Source organism: Eptatretus burgeri, chromosome 2 (genome assembly GCF_056783735.1).
Source record: "Eptatretus burgeri isolate ZD-2024b chromosome 2, Ebu_testis_v1, whole genome shotgun sequence".
Taxonomy (NCBI): Eukaryota; Metazoa; Chordata; class Myxini; order Myxiniformes; family Myxinidae; genus Eptatretus; species Eptatretus burgeri.
The window spans coordinates 154,602,107-154,626,319 of record NC_140962.1 but is presented as its reverse complement, the minus strand read 5'-3'; the positions used below and the strand labels follow the sequence as shown (position 1 = coordinate 154,626,319).

The 24,213-nt window shown below is 41.6% G+C and overlaps 1 protein-coding gene across 7 annotated transcripts in view; it reads right to left on the bottom strand.

Annotated features, from left to right (window-relative positions):
* Positions 1 to 24,213, bottom strand: part of LOC147033631 (NACHT, LRR and PYD domains-containing protein 3-like) — a 99,683-nt gene that overhangs the window by 18,122 nt on the left and 57,348 nt on the right. For 6 of the 7 annotated variants that reach the window (XR_015055564.1, XM_085871682.1, XM_085871678.1 and 3 more), the window contains 6 exons: positions 15,764 to 15,844; positions 14,345 to 14,428; positions 10,258 to 10,338; positions 9,848 to 9,931; positions 5,942 to 6,022; positions 5,533 to 5,616 (listed from right to left, as the gene is read on the bottom strand). Coding sequence is in view for 5 of the 7 variants with exons in the window: in XM_085871682.1 (XP_085727808.1) it covers positions 5,533 to 5,616; positions 5,942 to 6,022; positions 9,848 to 9,931; positions 10,258 to 10,338; positions 14,345 to 14,428; positions 15,764 to 15,844 (495 nt within the window). In the remaining 2 variants the exon portion in view is untranslated. Of the gene's footprint in view, positions 1 to 5,532; positions 5,617 to 5,941; positions 6,023 to 9,841; positions 9,932 to 10,257; positions 10,339 to 14,344; positions 14,429 to 15,763; positions 15,845 to 24,213 lie in introns of those variants that run through there. The other variant, XR_015055565.1, reaches the window with a different exon arrangement.

The following is a 24,213-nucleotide window of genomic DNA, read 5'->3' as shown; positions in this document are numbered from 1 at the left end:
ACACAGACAGGACAGCAGCATCCAAGATGTCACCGAAAGCCTGGATCTTTGTTTTGACCCAAGAAATCCGTAATCCCAACGGCTCCGACTCCTCATTCAGCACCTCGAGGGCCCCCAAGAGGATGTCTAAAGTCTCCGCAAAGATGACTGCATCATCTGCAAAATCAAGGTCCGAGATCTTGACATTGCCAAACGATGCACCGCAACTTGATCTCTCCGACATCCTCCCAAAAATCCAGTCCATACAAGTGCTGAAAAGTGTGGGGGCAAGTACACACCCCTGACGAACTCCAGTAACAACTGGAAATAAGTCAGAGATGGTACCACCACACTTCACAGCACTCTCAGTACCAGAGTAGAGTTCAGACATCAGATCGATCAGTTTTGGTGGCACCCCACGAAGACCAAGAATCCTCCAGAGGACATCCCGATTCACTGAATCGAACGCTTTACAGAGATCAACATAGGCTGCAAGCAGCCCCTGCCGAAACTCTCGTCTGCGTTCGGTGAGGACACGAAGTGCAAGGATACGGTCAATCGTTGACCTCTTTGGTGTAAAGCCTGACTGCTCTGGACGCTGGTGCTCAAGCAGATGGTGGCGAACCCTATCAAGAATTATCCGAGCAAAGACCTTGCCCGGCACTGAGAGCAGCGTCACCCCTCGGTAGTTGTTGCAGTCTTGGCGATCACCCTTCCCTTTCCAGAGAGGGACAACAAGGCCCCTCTTCCAGTCAGTTGGGATGATGCCTGTGTTCCAGGCAGAGCACAAAACTGCATGCAACGACGCGAGTGCAGCATTTCCACCAGCCTTGAGAAGTTCGGCATGGATGCCACAGATCCCTGGAGCTTTGCCCCGTTTCAACTGGTTCACCGCAGCCCGTGTTTCCACAAGCGATGGTGGACCACAGTTGATTCGAGGGTCAGCAACAGGGATTGTAACACCCTTGACGTCCAACTCGACAGCTGGGGGATCAGCCTGGTACAACCGCTCAAAGTAACCGGCCCAGCGGGCATTCACTTCAGACTCCTCTGTCAAGAGCCTACCACTCTCTGCTCGAACTGCAGTGCTCCGAGGGATGGGCTTGGATGAACGTAATGCGCGAATTCCCCTGTAAGCGGGACGAGAATCACCTGTCCACAGGTGATGCTCTACCCCTCACAGATTCCTCGCACATAGGCCTCCTTGTCCACCCTCAGTGCACGTACAGTTTTACGCCTCAGCTCCCTGAACAGCTCAGCTCTGCCATTCAGCCTGGCCCTGCGACTCTGGTCAATGGTATCCAGTGTCCCTTGAGAGACAAAATTCTTCTTTGCCCTGCGGTGAGCTCCAAGGCATCCACCGGCAACATCAAGGACGGTGGTCTTGAAGGTGCTCCACAACTCTTCAGGACCCCCAAAGCACCCAGACCCCCCAAGTGTCCACTCAGCCTGTTCGCAAACTCCTCAGCTACTCTCTCATCCCTGAGCTTGGCAACATCCAGCCTAGGCTGGGATGGTACCATTCTCCAGGATTTAAGGTGCAGCTTTAGAGTTGCTACAACAAGCCTGTGGTCAGTATTGAGGAACTGAGCACTCCGGTAGACCCTGCAGTTCTGGATCATCCTCCAACGACCGTCAATGAGGACATGGTCAATCTCCTTTGCCACACCGCCAGCGTTGGAATACCAAGTCCAGCGATGAGCTTGCGGGCGCTGAAACCATGAACCAGCCACCCTAAGTCCATGACTTCTTGCAAAGTCAAGGAACTTAGTGCTATTCTGGTTCATAGTTCCTGACCCATGGGGACCAACACACACCTCATAACCATCCCTATCAGTTCCAGTCGATGCATTGAAATCCCCCAAGACTAGAAGTGTATCTCGTCTGGGGCACTGATCAACCACAGACTCGAGTGTGGCGTAGAATGTGTCCTTCACGGTAAGATCACTCGCCTCAGTCGGAGCATAAATAGAGACCAGGGAAATGACACCTAAGGAGTGACGAATCCTTAATCTCATAATACGCTCGTTGACCGGTGTTACCTCAATTATCATTGGGGTCAGCTTATTGGACACAGCTACAGCAACTCCTTGGGTATGGTAACCATCAGAGCGACCAGACCAATAGTAGGTGTAACCACCCACCATTATCTCGCCGCAATCCGGTCTCCGAACCTCAGAGAGAGCTGCAATCCCGATGTCCAAACGCTTGAGCTCAGATGATAACAGAGACAGGTGATCATCCTCTCTTAGGGATAGGACATTCCAGGCACCCACCCGAAGGGACCGCCTCAGGTTAACCCAAGGAGACCGCCGTCTGGTGGACGACACCTCAGCACCACTCCGACACACTCTCCCGCAATCTGACCCAGGGATGTTACCCCGTGGTTTCCCTCCTATCAAAGATTGGGGGTCCCGAAGGCTTTGCCCCAATCCCATCATCCGGTGAGCTGCCCTGCGAAGGGAAGCTGCACAGGAGGTACTCCCACGGAGTGGGTTTTCAGATTTTTTTGCGTTTTTGCGTTTTGCGGAATGAAGCGTTTTACGGTGGCTGGAGTGCAAATCCTGCCACCAACCTCCTAATAAGAAGTAACCCAACTGCAGGAGGACGTCCGCAGACACAGTTGGGCACTAGATATGGATGGCCGTTGGCTCACAAGGAGCTCCTCCGCCCTTTGTCGTTTGAAACATACATACTAATCCTGTATTACATTTACAGTTTTATGTACATCCACGTTGAAAAATTATGACTTGTTATGTTGTAATTATATTGTTTGGTATTCTCTTGTGTGTCTTTAATAGTCATTTTACACAAGCTGTGAATTAAAAAGAAGCCTGGGTTTTCTGCAGCATCTGTTCTTGCAAAATGCATGACCTGCAGCATAACTGTTTCTGTTTGTAAGGCTACACCCTGGGACTTTGCTTTCACAACAAAATGTAGAGCAAAATGAAGGGTCAGGTGTCCAATCAAAGTGGGGTTGCATCAATGCGGGACCTCTTGGCACCCGGTCATCACTGCCAGCAGTTATAAAGTGGTTTTTCTCGTTATGTCTCTTATTAACCTCCGCCATCTTCGAAGATGGATGGAGGTTACTGTTTTCACCCCTTTCTGTTTGTTTGTTTGTTTGTTTGTGAACAGTATTACGGAAAAACTCCTCGACGGATTTCGACGAAACTTGGTGGTGGGGTTAGGTATGGTCCAAGGATCATGCCATTCAATTTTGAACCCCCCCCCCCAAAAAAAAAAATCTAGAGAATTTTTTTTTTTCATTTCTGCATGTTTTAAGTGATTTCCAACCCACCCCCCCAAAAAAATTGTTACCCCCCCCCAAAAATAGAGAATTTTTTTTTTTGCATTTCTACATGTTTTAAGTGATTTCCAACCCCCACCCCCCAAAAAAAATTGTTACCCCCCAAAAAATTTAGAGAAAAATTTTTTGGGGGCATTTCTACATGTTTTAAGTGATTTCCAACCCCCCCAAAAAAAATTGTTACCCCCCCAAAAAAAGGAAAAAATTTTTTTGCATTTCTACATGTTTCAAGTGATTTCCAACCCCTCCCCCCACCCCCAAAAAAAAAAAATTTAGAGAAAAAAATTTTTTTTTTGCATTTCTACATGTTTTAAGTGATTTCCAACCCCTCCCCCAAAAACAAATTGTTGGAGAAAATTTTTTTTTGCATTTCTACATGTTTTAAGTGATTTCCAACCCCCTCCCCCAAAAAATTGTTCGAGAAAATTTTTTTTTTTTTTTGCATTTCTACACGTTTTAAGTGATTTCCAACCCCCTCCCCCAAAAAATTGTTAGAGAAAAAAAATATATTTTTTTTTTGCATTTGTACATGTTTTAAGTGATTTCCAATCCCCCCCCCAAAAAAAATAATTGTTAGAGAAAAAAAAAATTTGCAACTTTTTTTTCAACAAAATTTCGATTTCTTTTTTTTGCATTTCTACATGTTTTAAGTGATTTCGAACCCCCCACCCCCAAAAAAAATGTTGGAGAAAAGAACTATAACTGTCAGCACTGTTGACCATATTTAATGAATAAGATATAAGGTTCACTTGAGTGACCCAGCAGTATTGGCGGCGGAGGTTTTGCACTCTCCCGAGTGCTCCCCCTCTAGTTAATTATGTAACACATACAAACACCACACAAAACTCCACAAACACCACACAAAACAAGTCCTGGCGAGGGTCTGCAATCTCTGATTTCTCTTTTTCTTGTTTGACATTTTAATGTTTTGCATTCTGTTTTAATTTAAACTTAAACTAGTAAAAGTTTATGGCCTAATAAAGCAGCTGTTTTTTTATTTATTTCTTTATTAGAAGCTATTTGGAATGTGGGAACATGTAGAGGAATTATTCACAACCTTTTTGGGACTCTTAAAGCATTTTTGGACCTCTCATCTGAAACATTTTTAGTTGTTCCCGATTTGATAAAATGAAGGAATTCCGCCCACATCACAATATTGATTAAAGCCCATAGGACATGTCATAATTGAGAATATCCTGTTGAGAATTTTTTTAAATTTTTTCTGCGCTCTATCAATTGACCATGATCAATTGAATTGACGAGAACTATTTAGTTACATGATTAAATAGGTTTGTTATTCTGGTTAACTTTAAACTTGAAATTATATTTTAGCTCTTATAAACAGTAACTGGCTTGGAAAAGTGCTGAAGTGGCTGTTACCTAGCAGCTACGTATTTCATCATTGAACCATGAGAAAGATGTTTGTGTTTTTGAATTTTTCTGAGTTCATCCTCAGTTTTGTTTTGCTCAAATTGTCTCATTGCATCATTGTTTGCGTGAGTGTATAAAAATACACTTAGTTAGAGAGTATTCCACTACATTGTTGAAGTGTCTCCCTCCATATGTATGTTCAAGTGATTCAACTCTGTTGAATAAAGTATTAAAAGAACCTGTGAGTGAGTTTTCTTCCAAACCCCACCACCCCTTTCCTCTGCATTTGTACCATCAATACCACATGGTATAATCATCTCAGTTCGACACCATAGGTCCAACATTGGTGTTCAAATTGTGTAAGTGGATCATTACGGGTGGATCATTTAACCCAAAATGATCCACAAACGTTAGATTGAGGGTTCTTGTGCGCCATGGTGCATTCTTCTTCATCACCTTCAGAGCTTCACTCTTCACATTAACACTAAGTTACCATGGTCTACAAACATATCGATCGCCTAGAAATGAGTTTAGATTCTTCGTTCCTTTCAATGTTTACGAAACATCATGACAAGATATTGAAATGATGAATGTTCAAAATTATTTGTGTAAAGCAGTTTATCCTTCATAAAAGTGGTTAATCATTCAACATTCCACGTCCACTCGTTATTCATCCCCCAATGATCCCCAATACAAGGCTTCCTGTGCCTTCCATTCCCATCTCTGAACACAAAAAACCCCCACAATGTTCAACCAAAGGAGGTCGTTGTTCACTTCAAGAACACAATCATGTAGGTGCACAATCAGGGATTATGACATCAATGTGTTTTCATTCCAAAACAAATCGCCTTACCTTCCCACTCACCACTCACCTAAGGAATCGTAACTTTGTTTGGGATTTCAGGCCTTCCATCAAACCCTGCAGTCCCTCATCACCAATGGGATTCCCACTCAATCTGATGATGTAGGAGGGAAAGAGATAAACCCAGAGGTTAACATTCTATAAACAACATTGAGAACTTTTGTAATACTTTCACCATTTCAATAGTTATGTTTCAAAAATTATATCAACTGCATATAATTAAGGGATTATAACCTCGTCTCTCTCTCCATAAACAATTATATTGTTATATGAACACAGGAAGTGTTGGATTTGTTTCCCCCATGAAATCACTAATTGGATTACAGTGGAGTTTATTGATAAACCTTGCAATGGATATTCACAAATCCGTGTCCATTGAAAGAGAAGAACAAAATCCTCGATAACAGTTCACGACTCACACAAGTTCCTCCAAGTTGATGATGTTCTTCAGGTCCTTCAGGATAGGCCCAGACTTGGTGCTCAAATCGCAAGATCTCAACCTATGAAGAGATAAAATGTCCAAGGATTGAAATAAAGAACCATCAGTAGTAAGTTGTAGTAAGTTGTAGATATATTACAAGGTTCTTTGATTCAGGTTGAGGCAATAATATAACCTAAAATTTAACAGGTTGAAGGTCACATGACACATTATAGTCAGATCAGGTATGGGAGCATGCGCTGGAGCAGTGCATCACTGTGTCTATTTTCTGGCGGTACTGCAGAGGCCTCTGTCTGACCAACCCCGAGGTAGATGCCCAGCCGATCCCCGTTTCCTTGAGATGCCGGTCAACTTGTTGTAACTATGAGGCACGTGGTCGGCCCACTGGCCTCCTCCACCCACGAGGCTGCCTCGGTGAGAGAATCTGGTGAGCAGGATCAACTTCAGGAAAATGAGCCACATGTCCATACAGCCACAGCTGATGCTCACGGACTACACAAGTAACGAAGACTCCTCAGACTGATGTCCTACAGACTCTTCATGCCCAACCCCGATGTTTATTGACCTCGAGCTCACAATATGCGGAGAGATGAATATCTCATAAGCCCAGGGGCTCCGACTTCTCCTTCAGCACCTCGACGGCTCCCATAAGGACATCCAGCACCTCCACAAAGATGACTGCATCATCTGAAAAGTCAAGGTCAGAGATCCTGACCCTCCAAAACGATACACCGCAGCTTAATCTCTCCGACATCCTCAAAATCCAGTCCTTAAAAGTGATGAAAAGTGCAGAGACCAGTACACACCCCTGACAAGTTCCAATAAAAAATGGAAATAAGTCAGAGATGGAACCACTACACCTCACAGCACTCTCAGTCCCAGAGTATCGTTCAGAAATCAGATTGATCAGTTTTGGTGGCATCCCATGAAGACCGAGAATCCTCCAAAGGGCATTCCAATTTACTGAATTAAACACTTTGCGTATATCAATGTAGGCTATATGCCTGGTGTTGGCTTAATGGTTAGGGTGATGGGCTTGTGATCATAGGGTCCTGAGTTCAAAACCCGCTCAGCCATTGGATTAATACCAGGTGGGGTTGACTCAGCCTGTCATCGTTCCTCGGGTCAGCAAAATGAGTTCCATCTTGCTGGGATGATTGAGCCATTCGAGTATCCTGTATCAGAGTGGCGACCTGTCCAGGATTGTGCCCAATAGCTCAGGAGACTTCAACAGCACCAATGCTCTGCACAGAAAATGGTCCGAATGGATGGATGGATGGAACATAGGCTGCGAGCAGCCTCTTTTGAAACTATCACCTGCTTTTGGTGAGGTCAAGAAGAGCAAGGATACGGTCAATCATTGACTTCTTTGGTGTAAAGCCCAACTGTTCTCGGTGCTGGTGCTCAAACATATGGTGGTGATCCCTATCAGGAATGATGAGCAAAGACCTTACCTGGCACTGAGAGCAGCATCACCCCTCAGGAGTTGTTGCAGTCCTGGTGATCACCCTTCCTTTTGTCAGAGAGGGTCAACAAGAGCAAGTCCCCTCTTCCAGTCAGTTGGGATGATGTCTGTGTTCCAAACAGAGCACAGAACTGCATGTCATGACACGAGTACAGCATTTCCACCAGCCTTGAGGAGTTCAGCATGGATTCCACAGATCTTAGGAGCTTTACCCCCTTTCAACTGGTTCATCACAGCCTGTTTTGGCACAAATTAAGGTGGTTCATAGTTGAATGTAGGGTCAGAAACAGGGATAGTAATAAGCCTGACATCCAACTCAACAGCTGCTGGGTCAGCCTGGTACAGCCGCTCAAAGTAACCGGCCAGGCAGGCCTTCAGTTCAGACTCCAATCTCAAGAGCTCACCACCCTCCGCTCTAACTGCAGTACACCGGGGGACAGGCTTGGAGGAACGCAATGCATGAATTCCTCTGTAAGCAGGAGGAGAATCACTTGACCACAGGTGATGTTCTACCTTCTCACAGATTCCTCGCACACAGGCCACCTTGTCCACCCTTGGTGAACGTACAGTTTTACGCCTCAGCTCCCTGAACAGCTCAGCTGTGCCATTGAGCCTGGCCCTGCGACTCTGGTCAAAGATATCCAGTGTCCCTTGGGAGAGAAAGTTCTTCTTTGCCTGACGGTGAATTCCAAAAATCCACCGGCAACATCAAGCATGGTAGTCTTGAAGGCAACCCACTCAGCCTGTTCATAAACTCCTCAGCTACCCTCTCATGCTGAGGCTAGGATTGTAGCATTCTCCTGGATTTGAGCTGCAACATCGGAGTTGCCAAAACAAGCCTGTGGTAGGTTTTGAGGAACTGAGCACTCCGGAAGACACTGCAGTTCTGGAGCATCCTTCAGCGACCATCAATGAGCACATGGTCAATCTCCTTCGCCACACTACCTGAGTTGGAATGCCAAGTCCAGCGATGAGCCTGTTGGTGCTGAAACCATGAAACAGCCACCAGCAATCGCAACCATTTTTTGGGTGTGTAATCCTGGGACCCCTTGGAGTAAAATAGGCATAAATATAATAACATGAGCCCCTTGACAGCTCCGTTAGGGAGTGGGTGCTTCTAGTAAATATAATAGGACAAACTCCCTTTCCATAAGACATCGTCCTCGGGGTGTGACGGGGAGGGAGAATAAATGGTCGGTGGAGTTTGGGAAGTGGGGGAGGTTGGGTTGGTGGGGATAAATGGGGGAATTTGGGGATTAAAAAGGAGTGGGGTATCCCTGCGAGTCACAGGTGGGCTTGGGGGTGAGGAGGGTTAACGGGAGGAAGATCATGGTTTCGGATGGTGATGATCTGAGATGGTGGAGATTGGCAAATGTTGAAAGTTTGTACCAAATGATACATTCCAAGCAGGTTTAATACCCCTGATTGAATCTTTATTTCTTTGTTGACAGGAATGCTCATCCAGTTTTATCATCGACTACCAGGATTACCTGGCATTTCCCAGTGCTGTTCAAATCCTGTTGGCATTTTGAAGAAATCAAAAATTTGTTTTTTATCTTTGTTTTTTCATTGTTATATACAGGATACTAGTACACCCACTCCTTATGGAAGCGGCAGGAAGGGTCATGTTATTATCCTCTGTGGGGTATATAGATCACAGCTTGTCTGTGATGTATGCAATAAGCATAAAATGCCTCAAGGATGCTGGGATTACTCCAAAAAAATTTCAGTTTCATGTTAAACAGCAGTTGCAGTTGTTAAAAAAGGTAATTGTATGTGTTTGTGGTTTATAATATTTTTTTTACTTCTGGTAGGCCTCTCCTTTTGCCCCCCCCCCTTCTTTTGTGGGCTTGCCCTACAAAACACCATGATAAGCTATTTATACACATTGACCTAGCATTTGTTCAAGAAGAAAAACCCCATTGGGGAGAGGGGATATTATTAGTATTAATATTGTTTTGTAATACCATTAATATTATACAATAAGCATTATTTTTGTTATTAGAAGCGGCATTTGAAAAATGCCAGGATTAGCTATCTTAACACGGATACACACCTTAACACAGAGTTTATCAAAGGCACAAATACTCCTTGAGAATTGGGAGGAGTTAAATCACTACAACCTCCGTCGGGTGACCCTTAGTCCCCCTGTCAAGTTTGATTGCGATTGGATGAGTAACAACTGAATGTATCGCGGTCAAAAAAATAGTCAGACAGACAGACAGACGCCAAATGGTGTCACCACATTGGTGTCAGACAGACACCACATTGATGAATCACCCTGCCTGTGAAACACTGGGATGACAGTTATAGCTGGGGTGGGATTTGAACCCAGACAAGACAGTGTAGAGACAATTGTGGGATTATGATATCAAAACATTTATATTTCCAAAAACAAATCCCTTTCACACTCACACTCACACGAGGTATCGCAAATTTGTGTGGGATGTCAGACCTTCCATCAACCCCTCCAAGCCCTCATCACCGATGGAATTCAAACTCAAACTGATGGTAAAGAAGGGAAAGGGAAAACCCAGAGGTTATCCTTCTATTTAACAACATGGGGTACTTTGGTAATACTTTCACCATTTCAATAGTTATGTTTGTAAATCACATCAACACCACATAATTATGGGATTATAAAGCAGTCACTCTCCAAAGACAATTATATTATTATATGAGCAAAGGAAGTGTTGGATTTGTTTCCATGACATTTCGAACTCAATGTATTAAAATGGAGTACATTTATAAAGCCTGTGATGAAAATTCACAAACCTGTGTCTCATGAAAGAGAAGAACAACAAAATCCTCAATAACAATTGAGAACTCACACAAGTTCCTCCAAGTTGATGATGTTCTTCAGGTCCCTCAGGATAGGCCCAGACTTGGTGCTCAGATCGCAGGATCTCAACCTGTGTCGAGATAGAATGTCCAATGATTGAAACAAAGAGCCATAAGTCGAAAGTTGTAGATGAACGAGTTCTATAAGAAGGTTCTTTGTTTCAGGTTAAGATACAATAAAATAACCTCAAAATTAACAGGTTGAAGGTCATATGACCGGTAATAGTGCAATCTCCCTTTGGAAGAGACATTTCCCCCTGGATCCTGGAAACAGAAGTCCATACAAAAGAAAAAAAAAATCATATTTTCCGATGTATTAACCGCGCTTTTGTTATCGGTGGGAAAAGGTTAAAAGTCAGGGGTGTGGTTATTACACAAGTATAGAAAATAATCAGTCTTAACAACAATCAATTTTTCAATTACAGTAGAATCTGGATAATAAGCTTATGTGCTTATTTTTAGATTTAGTGGAGCACATATGTACTTATCTTCCATATTCGCTTATATGTATTCAAAAAAGCCATGATGTGCACTGATAATGGTGAATGTTCTTCAGAATGGCTGCATAGATGTCAGTTTTTACATCATTGCAATTTGAATCGTCCATACCTCGGGAAACAAATACTCAATACATTTCCAGTCCTCGAGCACGTATCTGGTTAAACTCTGAAACAAGTTCGTTTTCCATGTCTGGGTAAAAGGCCCATCTTTTGCTCCCTATCTCCATCGAACCCTGACGTGCAAATCCTCTTCAAATTTCAAGTCAATTGGATGAACATTGAGGAATTTAGAAATTTAATCGAAGTTATTGACCTTTGGCCGATGTTGACCTCAAAAACAATTGGTGGTTGAATTTAGTGACCTGACTTCCAAATCCTGTTCAAATTTCAAGTCAATCAGATGAAAAATGAGGATTTTAGAAATTGCACCTAAGTTGTTGACCTTTGGCCTATGTTGAACTTTTGACCAATGTTGACCTCAAAAATAGTATGTGGTTGAATTCAGTGACCTGATATGCAAATCCTGTTGGAATATCAAGTCAATCGGATGAAAAGTAATGATTTTAGAAATTTGACGAAGTTGTTGACCTTTTTGACCTCAAAGTTAATCGGCTTCTTGCTTATGACCAACTCTGCCATTTCATGAAGTTTCGTGAAGATCGGTTTAAAATTGTGACCTATTGGCGATTGACATACAAACATAAAATAACATATGAGCCCAACAAATATACTTGAAAAAGCTTTGATTTTTTTTCTACGCACGGGAGTAGAAAATATCATGGCTTTGGATGTGGGAAGGGGTGATCTGAAATAGTGGAGATTTGTAAATGTTGAAAGTTTTACCAAATGAGTACATTCCAAGCAGGTTTATAGTTCAACTGATTGAATCTTTATTTTGTTGTTTACAGAGGCATTCATCCAATTTTATCATCAACTGTGATGTTGATCGCGGGCCAAGGGTAAGTCATGGACGATTTCCTCGGCTCGGGTATTCCCGGGTTCAAATCCTGGCCCAGCCCCAACGTACTCTGTGCATACCAGGGGTACCCGGCATTGCCCGATGCTGTTCAAAATCCTGTTCATATTGCGAAGAAATGAAAAAAAAATTGTGGTGGCCTAAAACACTGAACTACACCCACTAACAGGAGAAGACAACAGCCACATAAAGCAACTGGAGAAGATATTTTGTTTGTATACAAGGTCAAGGCTCGTGGAAAAGTGACAACACTAAACGGATCAGGACACAACAGAACAAAAGGAGCAAGAGAAAGACCGTAAAGCACGAACAGCCGGGTTGAAGGATAAAATAGAGGGAGACTTGAACAAATCAGGAAAGTGGGGAGGAAAGTGGGGTAAGGGGGGGGGATGAAGCGAGTGAACAAGATGGATACAGAAGCAAACTCTCAGGAAGGAACTCAAAGGGCACTCTTCCACATTTGCCTCCACCCACATTATTACATCATTATACATACTTGTACCCAGTTTGATTTCAATCCCTGAACCCAGATTCAAAATAGTAAGTAATTCTAGCTGCCAGACTATGCGACCTATTAATTATTCGTGAATACCCTGGTATCCCCAAGGCTTGGGGAGCATGTGGGTGTAGCTTCCCCTCGATCAGTCACGCCGTTCTGGAGAAGAAGGTTTTTAAAGGTTTATTCTTCAAAAAAATCATAGCTGCCAAACCATGTGACCGATGATGTTATAGGTGAGAAAGTTTTGTTACTCATGGATAGGCAATCATACCTGTAAAGTTTTGCCTCGATCTGTTCAGCCATTTCAGAGATTTTTGAACGTTTCCATGGTTAAAAAAAAGAAAAATGTCTGCCGAACCGCATGACTGATGACATCAGTTTTTCCCCCCCATACAATTTAGCCATAGATGACGCTCAAAATTTTTTAAACTGATCAGATAAAGCGTTCGATGTATGCAATTATGACGTCATAACGAAACCACCTATGACATCAACAAAACTCGACCTTGTTTCCCATGGGTAGCACTTCACATGTGCCAAGTTTCAAATTTTTCCATGGAGAGGTTTCTGAGCTATAGAGGTCCAATTTTTTTCTTTTTTTTCCAACATGGCTGCCATACCACGTGACCAAAACATCATAATTATCATTAAAACATTCTACATAAGTCGTCGCACCTGTGGTGAAAATTTCGTGTCAATCGGATAAGCTGTTGCAGAGAAAACAGAGAAAATTAGCACGGACGGACGTACGTACGTGTACGTACGGACAACCCGAAAGCATAATGCCTCCATAGACTTTGTCAACGGAGGCATAAAAACTGGATATTTGGAAAGAGCCCAAATATATTTTTTTTCTTTTGGGATAGTTCTTCAAAAAACGGGATACTGTAGACACCAAGACAAAACACTCAATGGTGCTCACCTGGTAGCGGCTGGATAAGATAACCATGGAACTACTGGTAGACATGGAAAACCCACAAAATATGTATCGGAGAAGAAAGTAAATACCTGTGGATGTGTCTTTTTTAATGCCATGAACAATCTTTGGTACATCATGGGTGATGAAGGTCGTGGTCAAGTTTCATCAAAATTGTGTGTGTAGTTTCTTTGAAGAGAGAAAATACCTATTTGGGGGGGGGGCGGCACACCCCCACCTGTAATACCCCTTCGACTCCACTTTTTCTCATGCTGTGAACAAACTTTGGTACATCACGGGTGATGAAGGTTGTGATCAAGTTTCATCGAAATTGTGTGTGTAGTTTCAGAAAAGAAAGCAAATACATATTTTGGGGGACAACCCCCCTGTACACCCCCTTGGACCCCAATTTTTTTAATGCCATTAACAATCTCCCCACCACCCCCACCACCCTGTGGGTTAAACTCCTCCACCACCACCGCTCCCGTAGACCCCCTCAGACCCAGATTTTAATTTTAATGCCATGAACAAACATTGGTACGTCATGGGTGATGAAGGTTGTGGTCAAGTTTCATCAGAATGGCATGTGTAGTTTCTGTGAAGAGAGAAAATACCTATTTTGGGAGGCAACCCCCGTAGACCCCATTCGGGCCTAATGTTTCTTTTTTTAATGCGATGAACAAACTTTGCTACATACACGGTGATGAACATTGTGGTAAAGTTTCATTAAAAATGACGGGCGATGCGCTATCCCATAAAATCCCCAGAACTATGTTCCAGGTGAGCTAATCATTGAGGATGTGAGACAACCATTTTGATTCAAAGGTTTTCGTAAGTCGCAGTTTCCATATTTGTCAATGAAGATTTTCCCTAAAAACCTCCCTTACAGCCTTTCAATCAACTAACTTTCACTACACAAAATTGAAACACAATTAATGGTCAGAAGGATTTGTGTGAAGCCGTTTATCCTTCATATAAAAGTGGTTTATCATTCTTCATGCCCTCTTAATTCACCCGCAATGATCCCCCACACCGGGCTGTCAGTACCCCCCCCCATTTCCCACCCCCAGCACAAACAAAGCACAAAGTTCAAACAAAGCTGTACAATGAAAACTTCATGTACACAATCAGGGATTATGACATCAATAACTTTTGATTTCCCAAAACAAATCCCCTTCCCACTCACCAGAGATTTTGTAACTTTGTGTGGGATTTCAGACCTTCCATCAACCCCTCCAATCCCTGATCACCAATGGGATTCTCACTCAAACTGATGGTAAAGGAGGGAAAGAGAAAAACCTTGAGATTATCATTCTATTTAACAACAAAAACCCATGACTAGTATGATATCTGTAATTCAAATTTTCTTTTGAACATAATTTTCAGCATGTAGACGATAGAGTGGCAATTTCGCAATGGTAAACCATAATTATTATTAAATCCTGAACGCAAATCAGATTCCGGGAAATGTAGGAATTCGGAGAAATATCCGTGCATGATAAAAGTCAGGCTCCTGTCATTTCTTGGTCAAACAATTAGCTTGTAGCGGCCGTGGATAAATCACACGTACACATACAGACAAACACATGCTTCTCCTTTCACCAATAGATGCAAAAATGCAATATCATTTCTCTTGTGGCCCATCCATCCATCCATCCATCAAGACCAGACTCTGTGCAGAACGTTGGTGCTGCCTAAGCAGTCTCCTTGGCTATTGGGCACAATCCTGGACCGGTCGCCACTCCGACACAAGACTCGAACACATCAACTCATTGGAAAAGTTGATCAAGTTGTCCAACTGTTTTGTTGTGCGGGCACATCCTTTTCACACCTCTTTCTCACAGGTGCGCTTACAAGTATTTTTGGCTTCTTTAAAAGTTTTTTCAGGTGTTTCATTCTACAATCCTTATCTGGGAAGCATGGAATATGTCCAGGTCGCTCTGATTTACTTCATCAGATGGGGTTTCTGTGCAATCTGGGGGCGGATTACATTGTTTCGAAAGTGCCACACTGTATTATTAGCTCACTTGGACTTCAGTCAGGTGAGCTTATGCAATCAAGCAGTGACCGTAGGTGAGTGAGTCAGCGAGTCAGCGAGTTAGTGAGTCAGCAAGCCAGTGAGTCTGTAAACACTTCAGTCATTATCGCTTGAACTAAACACACACTTTTGATGAAACTTGGCCACAAGCTTCATATCTGATGCCGAAGGAAGGTTTATTGGCTGCATCACAATCTGTGCTCATTAAGGGGGTTTACGTGAGGAGGGGTGGGGGATGGTGATGAAACTTGACCGTAACCTTCATCACCAATGATGTACCAAAGTTTGTTCATGGCATTAAAAAAAATAATAATAATAATAATAATGATCGGGGTCTTTGGGGGTCTGCGGGCAGTTTCAGTGACTCTTGCGCCTGATCCCACGGTGAGCTTCAGGATGCATGGTCCTATTTTTATATGAACACAGGGAGTGGTAGATTTCTTTACATGTAATCTCTGACTAATTGAATTAAAATGGAGTTTATTTATTAACTTTGTGATGAAAATTCACAAATCCGTGTCCGGTGAAAGAGAGGAACAAAAACCTCAATAACAGTTCAGGACTCACACAAGTTCCTCCAAGTTAATGATGTTCTTGAGGTCCCTCAGGACAGGCCCAGACTTGGTGTTCAGGTTGCATCTTATTAACCTGTAAAGAGATAAAAAGTCCAAGGAGTGAAACAAAGAAGCATCAGTGGAGAGTTGTCGATAAACGAGTATTAGCAGAAGGTTCTTTTATTCGTTGCAGGTTAAGAGATAATAAAATAACCTCACAATGAACAGGTTGAAGGTCACATGACCGAAAATAATACAAACTCCCTTGAATAAGAGCTAAAACAAAGAACAGATTAGGACGCAACGGCACAATAGGAACGATAGAAAGAGAAGCGGAAACATCAATAGCAGAGTTGAGGGACAAAATATAGGGAGACGGACGAATAAGGGATGTCGGGAGGAATGAGGGATAGGGTCGGATGCACCGTTTGGACATGATAGATACAGAAGCAAACTATCACAATAGAAAAACAGGACATTTGGAAAGAGGTGGGCTTGGGGGAATGGTTAACGGGGGTAGAAAAGATCACGGTCTTGGATGGGGGATGGGGGATGCTACGAGATGGTGGTGAACAGTTTGTCTTGCAGATCTGGAGAGAAAACCGAGTACCGCCGATTGAGCCTTTATTTTGGTGTTTAATGTCACGTACGTCCAGTTTTATCTTCAATTACCAATCTATTCTCTCTTCGACATGTTTATATCTGGTGAGGGTGAAAAAGAAACACCGTTTACAGTGCAGTATTCCTGTCCCCACGTTTTCCAGTGCATTGGGGTGTTTTGAATTATAAGCAGTTGGTATCTTTTTGCTTCATGCACATAACTTCATGGGTTGTTGTTTTTTTTTTTCCTACACAGAGCTGTCAGTTGCCTATACACAGCCCAAATAAAGGTATGCGTCAGAAGAACGTGTTGCATGCTTGGAACACGATCGCCCGCATGGTGGGTTCTATGCCAGTAAATATTAATAACTACACTAACTAGAGAGGTCATCGAACATTATAACACATGCAGTGATGAAATACTGTATACAGAGAATGAAGCACAAATCCACAAAGTTTGGGGGTAATGGGGAAAATATGGTTAGGAATGTCAGCTTTTAAATTTGTTCAACCTGCACCCTCAATTTAGATGTTTGTGCATTGTTTTTGTACTTTTCATTTTCATGAATAAGAGTTATTAAGAACATAAAATAAAGTATTATTATTATTATTTCAAATGCAGCCTGTGGCTGATGGCTTCATCATTGCTGGGAGCACAGCTGTGCTGCTGATGCAATGCCCCCTGACTCCATAAGCCAGTACTCATTTTGCTCACCCCTGAAGGATGACATGCTGTGTGAACCCATCTGTTGATATTTAACAGAACGACAGGGGTTCAAACTCAAGACCCTGAGATCTTAAGGCAGCCACTTCAACAGTTAAGCGAATCCATCCATCCATCCATTGGGACCATACTCTGTGCAGAGCATTGGTGCTGCTTCAGCAGTCTCCTTGGATATTGGGTACAAACGGCTTCAGAATCTCCAGAGGGTTTTGTGCATACCCCAAATGGGACTAAAGGTGGCCTTTTTTTTGAGTAATGTCTTCCTTCTTGCCACCCTACCGTACAGACCAGACTTGTGGAGCGCTTAGGATATTGTTGTCACATGCACAGAGTGACCAGTCTTTGCCATAAAGACCTGCTCTGTCTGCTATCTGTCCCCTCCCCCATATTTCCACAGGGCATTCAAGGTCCGCCAGCAACTCCTTCTGGTAAAACTACCAAAATCAATAATCACTCCTCGCCTTCACTCTTTCATTCCTCTTTTTTTTTCCCGCCTTTGGAACAAACTCCCACACTTCAATCCCACTCTTCCTTCCAGGTCTTCAAAACAGCTGTTCACCACCACCGATCTTCCCCCATCCAAAACCATGATCTTTTCGAACCCCGTTAATCCACCCCAAACCCACCTACTTCAAATTCCCTGCTTTCCTTCCTGAGAGTCCATGTAATGTCCATCTTGTATACCCAGTATACCCCACCCCATCCCTCTCCCTTCCACAGATCTCCTCATGTCTCTGTTCCCCACTGTTTTGTGCTTCCCTCTCCCATCCCTCTTGTATCCTGCTCCCCTTGTTATACGTTATGTGTGTTAACTCTCATATGAACCTTGATATTGTATCTAAAAAAAAAAAGAATCGTTGTTTTAGTTCGTGCAAAAACCCCATTTGAACACAATGGAGGTAATTATTAACCTCCGCCATCTTCGAAGATGGACGGAGGTTACTGTTTTCAACCCTTTCTGTTTGTTACTTACGAAATCTAAAGATTTCGTAAGTATATTGATGCCTTCTGTTTCTGTTTGTTTGTTTGTTTGTTTGTTTGTTTGTTTGTAGGCACGATAACTCGAGAACGGAAGAAGCTACCAATGTCAAATTACACCACGTGATTCAGGAGGGTGATGGCGAGTGCTGATTAGATTTTGGTCAAAATCGGTCAAAGGTCAAGGTCACGGTGAGGTCAAATATTCGATATTTGATGGTTTGGTACAGATAACTCGAGAACGGAAGAAGCGACCAATGTCAAATTACACCACGTGATTCAGGAGGGTGATGGCTCGTGCTGATTAGATTTTGGTCAAAATCGGTCAAAGGTCAAGGTCACAGTGAGGTCAAACAGAATTCCGTAAATTCATGTGGAGAAATGGAGTATTTTTTCTTCGCTCAACGTTACGAGTTCGTTTTAACTTCGATTTTCATTTTGTCTTCGGTTTTTGCGATCGCTTAGGACGCTTAAAACTCGGTTGTCGAAATTCTGGTAAAAATCGGATGTTTTGGAGACTTTTTAAGGTTGTATAAAAAATATTTCACTCGACGTGTCATGGGTCGTCACGTGATGCAGTGCGCTCAAGCAGACGCGTCGTTGAGTGACGTTAAGGTTTTGCGTGGAGAAATGGAGATTTTTTGCTTCGCTCGACGTTACGAGTTCGTTTTAACTTTGATTTTAATTTTGTCTTCGGTTTTTGCGATCGCTAAGGACGCTTAAAACTCGGTTGTCGAAATTCTAGAACAGCGATGAATAACTGATATATATATATAATAAATAATAAGTATTTTATCAGATTCTTCTGAAAAGTAATACACCTATTATCTGGCATATCCTGCTGGTACTGAATCACTTTTTAAAAAATAAAATCAAAAAAATGGAATTTTTATAAGAAATCTAGTTTTTGTCTGGGACTCATTATCTGCAAACCACAGTGTAAAATCGTAGACCACAATGAATTCAGAATTCAAGCTCCCCTTGGGCTTCTGACTGATTCATACTTTCATTAGACAAGGTCAGAGGTCAAGTTGACGATTTCGTAAGTACCAGTCTATGACTGCTTGTTTGTTTGTTTGTTTGTTTGTGAACATTATTACGGAAAAACTCCTTGACGGATTTCAACGAAACTTGGTGGGGGGGGGTAGGTATGGTCCAAGGATCATGCCATTAAATTTTGGACTTAAAAATTGTCCAAAATTGTAAACCCCCCCCCCCAAAACAAAAAAATTGTTAGAGAAAAAAAACTTTTTTTTTTTTGCATTTCTACATGTTTTAAGTGATTTCCAAACCCCCCCCCACAAATTTTTTTTTTACCCCCCAACCCCCCCCAAAAAATAGATTATTTTTTTAGCATTTCTACATGTTTTCAGTGATTTCCAACCTCCCCCCCCCCCAAAAAAAAAATTGTTACCCCCACCCAAAAAAAATAGAGATTTTTTTTTTGCATTTCTATGTTTTAAGTGATTTCCAACCCCCTAAAAAAAATTGTTACACACCCCCCAAAAAAAAATTGTTAGAGAAAATTTTTTTTTGCATTTCTACATGTTTTAAGTGATTTCCAACCACCCCCCCCAAAAAAATAGTTAGAGAAAAAAATTTTGCAACTTTTTTTTCAACAAAATTTCGAATTTTTTTTTGCATTTTTACATGTTTTAAGTGATTTCCAACCCCCCCCCCACCCAAAAAAATGGTTACCCCCACCCCAAAAAATATAGAATTCTTTTTGCATTTCTACATTTTAAGTGATTTCCAACCCCCCCCAAAAAAAATAGTTTGAGAAATTTTTTTTATTGTTTTGCATTTTTACATGTTTTAAGTGATTTCCAACCCCCCCCCCCCAAAAAAAAATTGTTACCCCCCCAAATTTTTTTTTTTTGCATTTCTACATGTTTTAAGTGATTTCCAACCACCCCCCCAAAAAGAATTTGTTAGAGAAAAAAATTTTGCAACTCTTTTTTCAACAAAATTTCGATTTTTTTTTTTTCATTTTTACATGTTTTAAGTGATTTCCAACCCCCCTCCCCCACCCAAAAATGGTTACCCCCACCCAAAAAAATATAGAATTTTTTTTTGCATTTCTACATTTTAAGTGATTTCCAACCCCCCCCAAAAAAATTGTTACTCCCCCCAAAAAAATTTGTTAGAGAAAAATTTTGTTTTGCATTTCTACATATTTTAAGTGATTTCCAAACCCCCCCCGCACCCCCAAAAATTTTTTTGAGAAAAATTTTTTTTTTTGCATTTTTACATGTTTTTGTGATTTCCACACCCCCCCCAAAAAAATTGTTACCCCCACCCCCCAAAAAAGAAAAAAAATTTGCATTTCTACATGTTTAAGTGATTTTCAACCCCCCCCCCCCAAAAAAAAAATTGTTCAAGAAAAAAAATTTTTGCAACTTTTTTTCAACAAAATTTCGATTATTTTTTTTTTGCATTTTTACATGTTTTAAGTGATTTCCAACCCCCCCCCCCACCCAAAAAGAACTATAACTCTGTCAGCACTATTGACATCATATTTAATGAATAAGATATAAGGTTCACTTGAGTGATCCAGCAGTATTGGCGGCGGAGGTTTTGCACTCTCCCGAGTGCTCCCCCTCTAGTTTTATGATGTATTAACCACCATGGATACACATATATCAGCTAACACATGTATAAAAACATTAAAACTCCTAAAATTGGCTTTAGCGAAAATGCATACAATTGTCACCTCCACTTGGTATGTTTTAACCCATTTTGCAAATTACTTATACCACAATTCATGACTACAACAGGCCTGGGTAGGTTGCTAAGGTATTTTTCAATCTGAAAAAAAAGACAAGACAAATAAGTACTGTATGGGCTACGTCATCATGTTGGACCTGGGTATTGCTCCTGGACTAATGACGTCATATCAATTTTTCATGACGTCATTCCTATTTTTTGATATTTTTTGTTTCACAACCCAGAGTTTTCATCGGATCTTCGTGAAACTTGCCATGTATGTGCAGAAAGACCACGCGCAGGCAGTAACCATCTCCGATTTTGGAAATTCTTCCGAGAAAAAAGAGTTGACGTCATAATATCGCCGCTAATGGAAATTGCTTATACCATTATCTCCGAAACTAGGCAAGCTGTTTGAATTTTGTTTGCGGGAATCAAGCCGGGCATTAGCACAGATAATTTATCGCAAATCTGATACATCACAATAACGTCATATTCGTTTTTATGATGTCATCATTAAGAGGATGAGGATCTTAGCTCATTTGAGCTTGTTAAAGTGCTTTTTCACCATTGACAGATCGGGCCACACGATACTTACCCTCGCCGAAGGAGAGGGGATTGCATTTGGCTCCGTTTGTTAATTGACGGAATCCTTCGGATTTCGGCAATTATGTTGGTCGGTTGTGTGTGTCATTCTGTGTTTGTCTGTCTGTTTGTTTGTGTTTGTTTACCCTGTAGCAGCCACACTGTTTCAGTGATCATGACCAAACTGGTTACAGAAGTCAGCCATGGTCCAACTTAGACACTTGTCATTTTGGTGAATCTAGGTCAAAGGTCAAGGTCAAGGTCACCAGAAAAACCGAAATTCTTATTTTCGTAATAACGTCCGCTAAAATAGTCGTATCAATTTCAAACCAAATCCAAAATGTGCATCTTCCAATACTGCATCCAACCATATGTCTCATTGGGGTGTCACACCAACACCCTTATTAGCGGTCGGGGGTCCAATGTCGGGTCAAAACTTCCAAATTGCGATAAAAACGCCATTTCAAGTCCAATTGACTTCCAAGTTATGATCATGACCAAACTAAGTGCTATAACTCATTAAACAGTAGCACTATCGACTTGTAAGAACCAATTGATTTCCAGGTTTTTGTTTTTCAGATATCATGGAGATATGACAAAGTTATTCCAGCAATTCCTTGCTCAACGAACAATTTCATTTGTTTGTTTGTTTGTCCGCACAGAACTTTTGTGTTTTTCTCCGCAACCGCTTGTTGGAGTGAAACCAAATGTTCACTATTGGTGCGACTCCTCATGGAGAATGTTTTAATGATAACAATGACGTCATAGGTCATGTGGTGTAGCAGCCATATTGGAAATACGGAAAAACTTTGGACCTCTGTATCTCTGAAACCGCACTGAGGGGGAAAAATTGAAATTTGGCACATTGGTCGTACTCCTCATGGGGAATACATGTGATTAAAAAAAAAAAAATGACGTCATAGGTGCCTTCGTTATGACGTCATAATCACATATGTATAACGCCACATCCGATCAGTATGAAAATTGTTGAGGGTCGTCTCGTCATCAAAACATTTTGTGTACCATTTTATCCCATCATCGGTCACGTGATTCGGCAGCCATATTTTTATTTTACTTTTTTTTTTTAAACCTTCAAAAATCTTCTCTGAAATGGTTGAACCGGTCATCACTGCCAGCATTTACAAAGTGGCAGTTCAAATTATGTCTTTTATTAATTAGGTAACACACCAGTACACAACCACCACACAACACACCACAGAAAACAAGTCCTGGCGAGGGGCTGCAATCTCTGATTGCTCTTCTTGTTCAAAAATGTATTGGGCCCGATATGTTCTCGTGTATCAGGCATTACGTGGCGGAGGTATGCACTCCACCGAGTGCCCTTCCAGTTAACCTCCGCCATCTTCGAAGATGGACGGAGGTTACTGTTTTCACCCCTTTCTGTTTGTTTGTTTGTTTGTTTGTGAACAGTATTACGGAAAAACTCCTCGACGGATTTCAACGAAACTTGGTGGGGGGGGTTAGGTATGGTCCAAGGATCATGCCATTCAATTTTGGACTTGGTCCCCCCCCCCCAAAAGAAAATTGTTAGAGAATTTTTTTTTTTTTTTTTGCATTTCTGCATGTTTTAAGTGATTTCCAACCCCCCCCCCAAAAAAAATTGTTACCCCCCCTAAAAATAGAGAAATTTTATTTGCATTTCTCCATGTTTTAAGTGATTTCCAACCCCCCAAAAAAATTGTTACCCCCCAAAAAAAAATTTTGAGAATTTTTTTTTTTTGCATTTCTACATGTTTTAAGTGATTTCCAACCACCCCCCCAAAAAAATTGCTTGAGATTTTTTTTTTGCATTTTTACATGTTTTAAGTGATTTCCAATCCCCCCCCCCCAAAAAAAATTGTTACCCCTGCCCCCCAAAAAAGAAATAATTTTATTTTTCTGCATTTCTACATGTTTTAAGTGATTTCCAACCCCCCCTCCCCCCAAAAAAAAATTGTTAGAGAAAAAAAATTTTTGCAACTTTTTTTTTAACAAAATTTCGAATTTTTTTTTTTGCATTTTTACATGTTTTAAGTCATTTCCAACCCCCCCCCCCCAAAAAAATGGTTACCCCCACCCAAAAAAAATATAGAAATTTTTTTTTGCATTTCTACATTTTAAGTGATTTCCAACCCCCCAAAACATATTGTTATCAAAACATTTTGATAACAATGTTTTCTACATGTTTTGAGTGATTTCCAACCCCCCCCCAAAAAAAATTGTTCGAGAAAAAATTTTTTTCTTGCATTTCTACATGTTTTAAGTGATTTCCAACCCCCTCCCCCAAAAATTGTTAGAGAAAAAAATGTTTTTTTTTGCATTTCTACATGTTTTAAGTGATTTCCAACCCCCCCCCCAAAAAAAATAATTGTTAAAGAAAAAAAATTTTTGCAACTTTTTTTTCAACAAAATTTCGATTTCATTTTTTTTGCATTTCTACATGTTTTAATGATTTCCACACCCCCCCCCCCCCCAACAAAAAAAAATGTTGGAGAAAAGAACTATTACTGTCAGCACTGTTGACATCATATTTAATGAACAAGATATAAGGTTCACTTGAGTGACCCAGCAGTATTGGCGGCGGAGGTTTTGCACTCTCCCGAGTGCTCCCCCTCTAGTTAGTCCTGCATTTCCCTCCTGGTTCTTTTGTTTACTTGCCACACAACACATTTAGAGCTGCACATCATTGAACTGCAGCTGTTGCAGTTGACATCATGCACAGGCCATGTGCATTCAATGACGTCATCATTCAACGTAAAAAAACATCATCCTCTTCAACTGGCTGGAAGCAACAGATGAGGTTGACCAGGAGGCAAGAGATGGTAGAAAGAGTGCGATCGTGTGCTCCAAGGGACAAGAGACAGATTAGC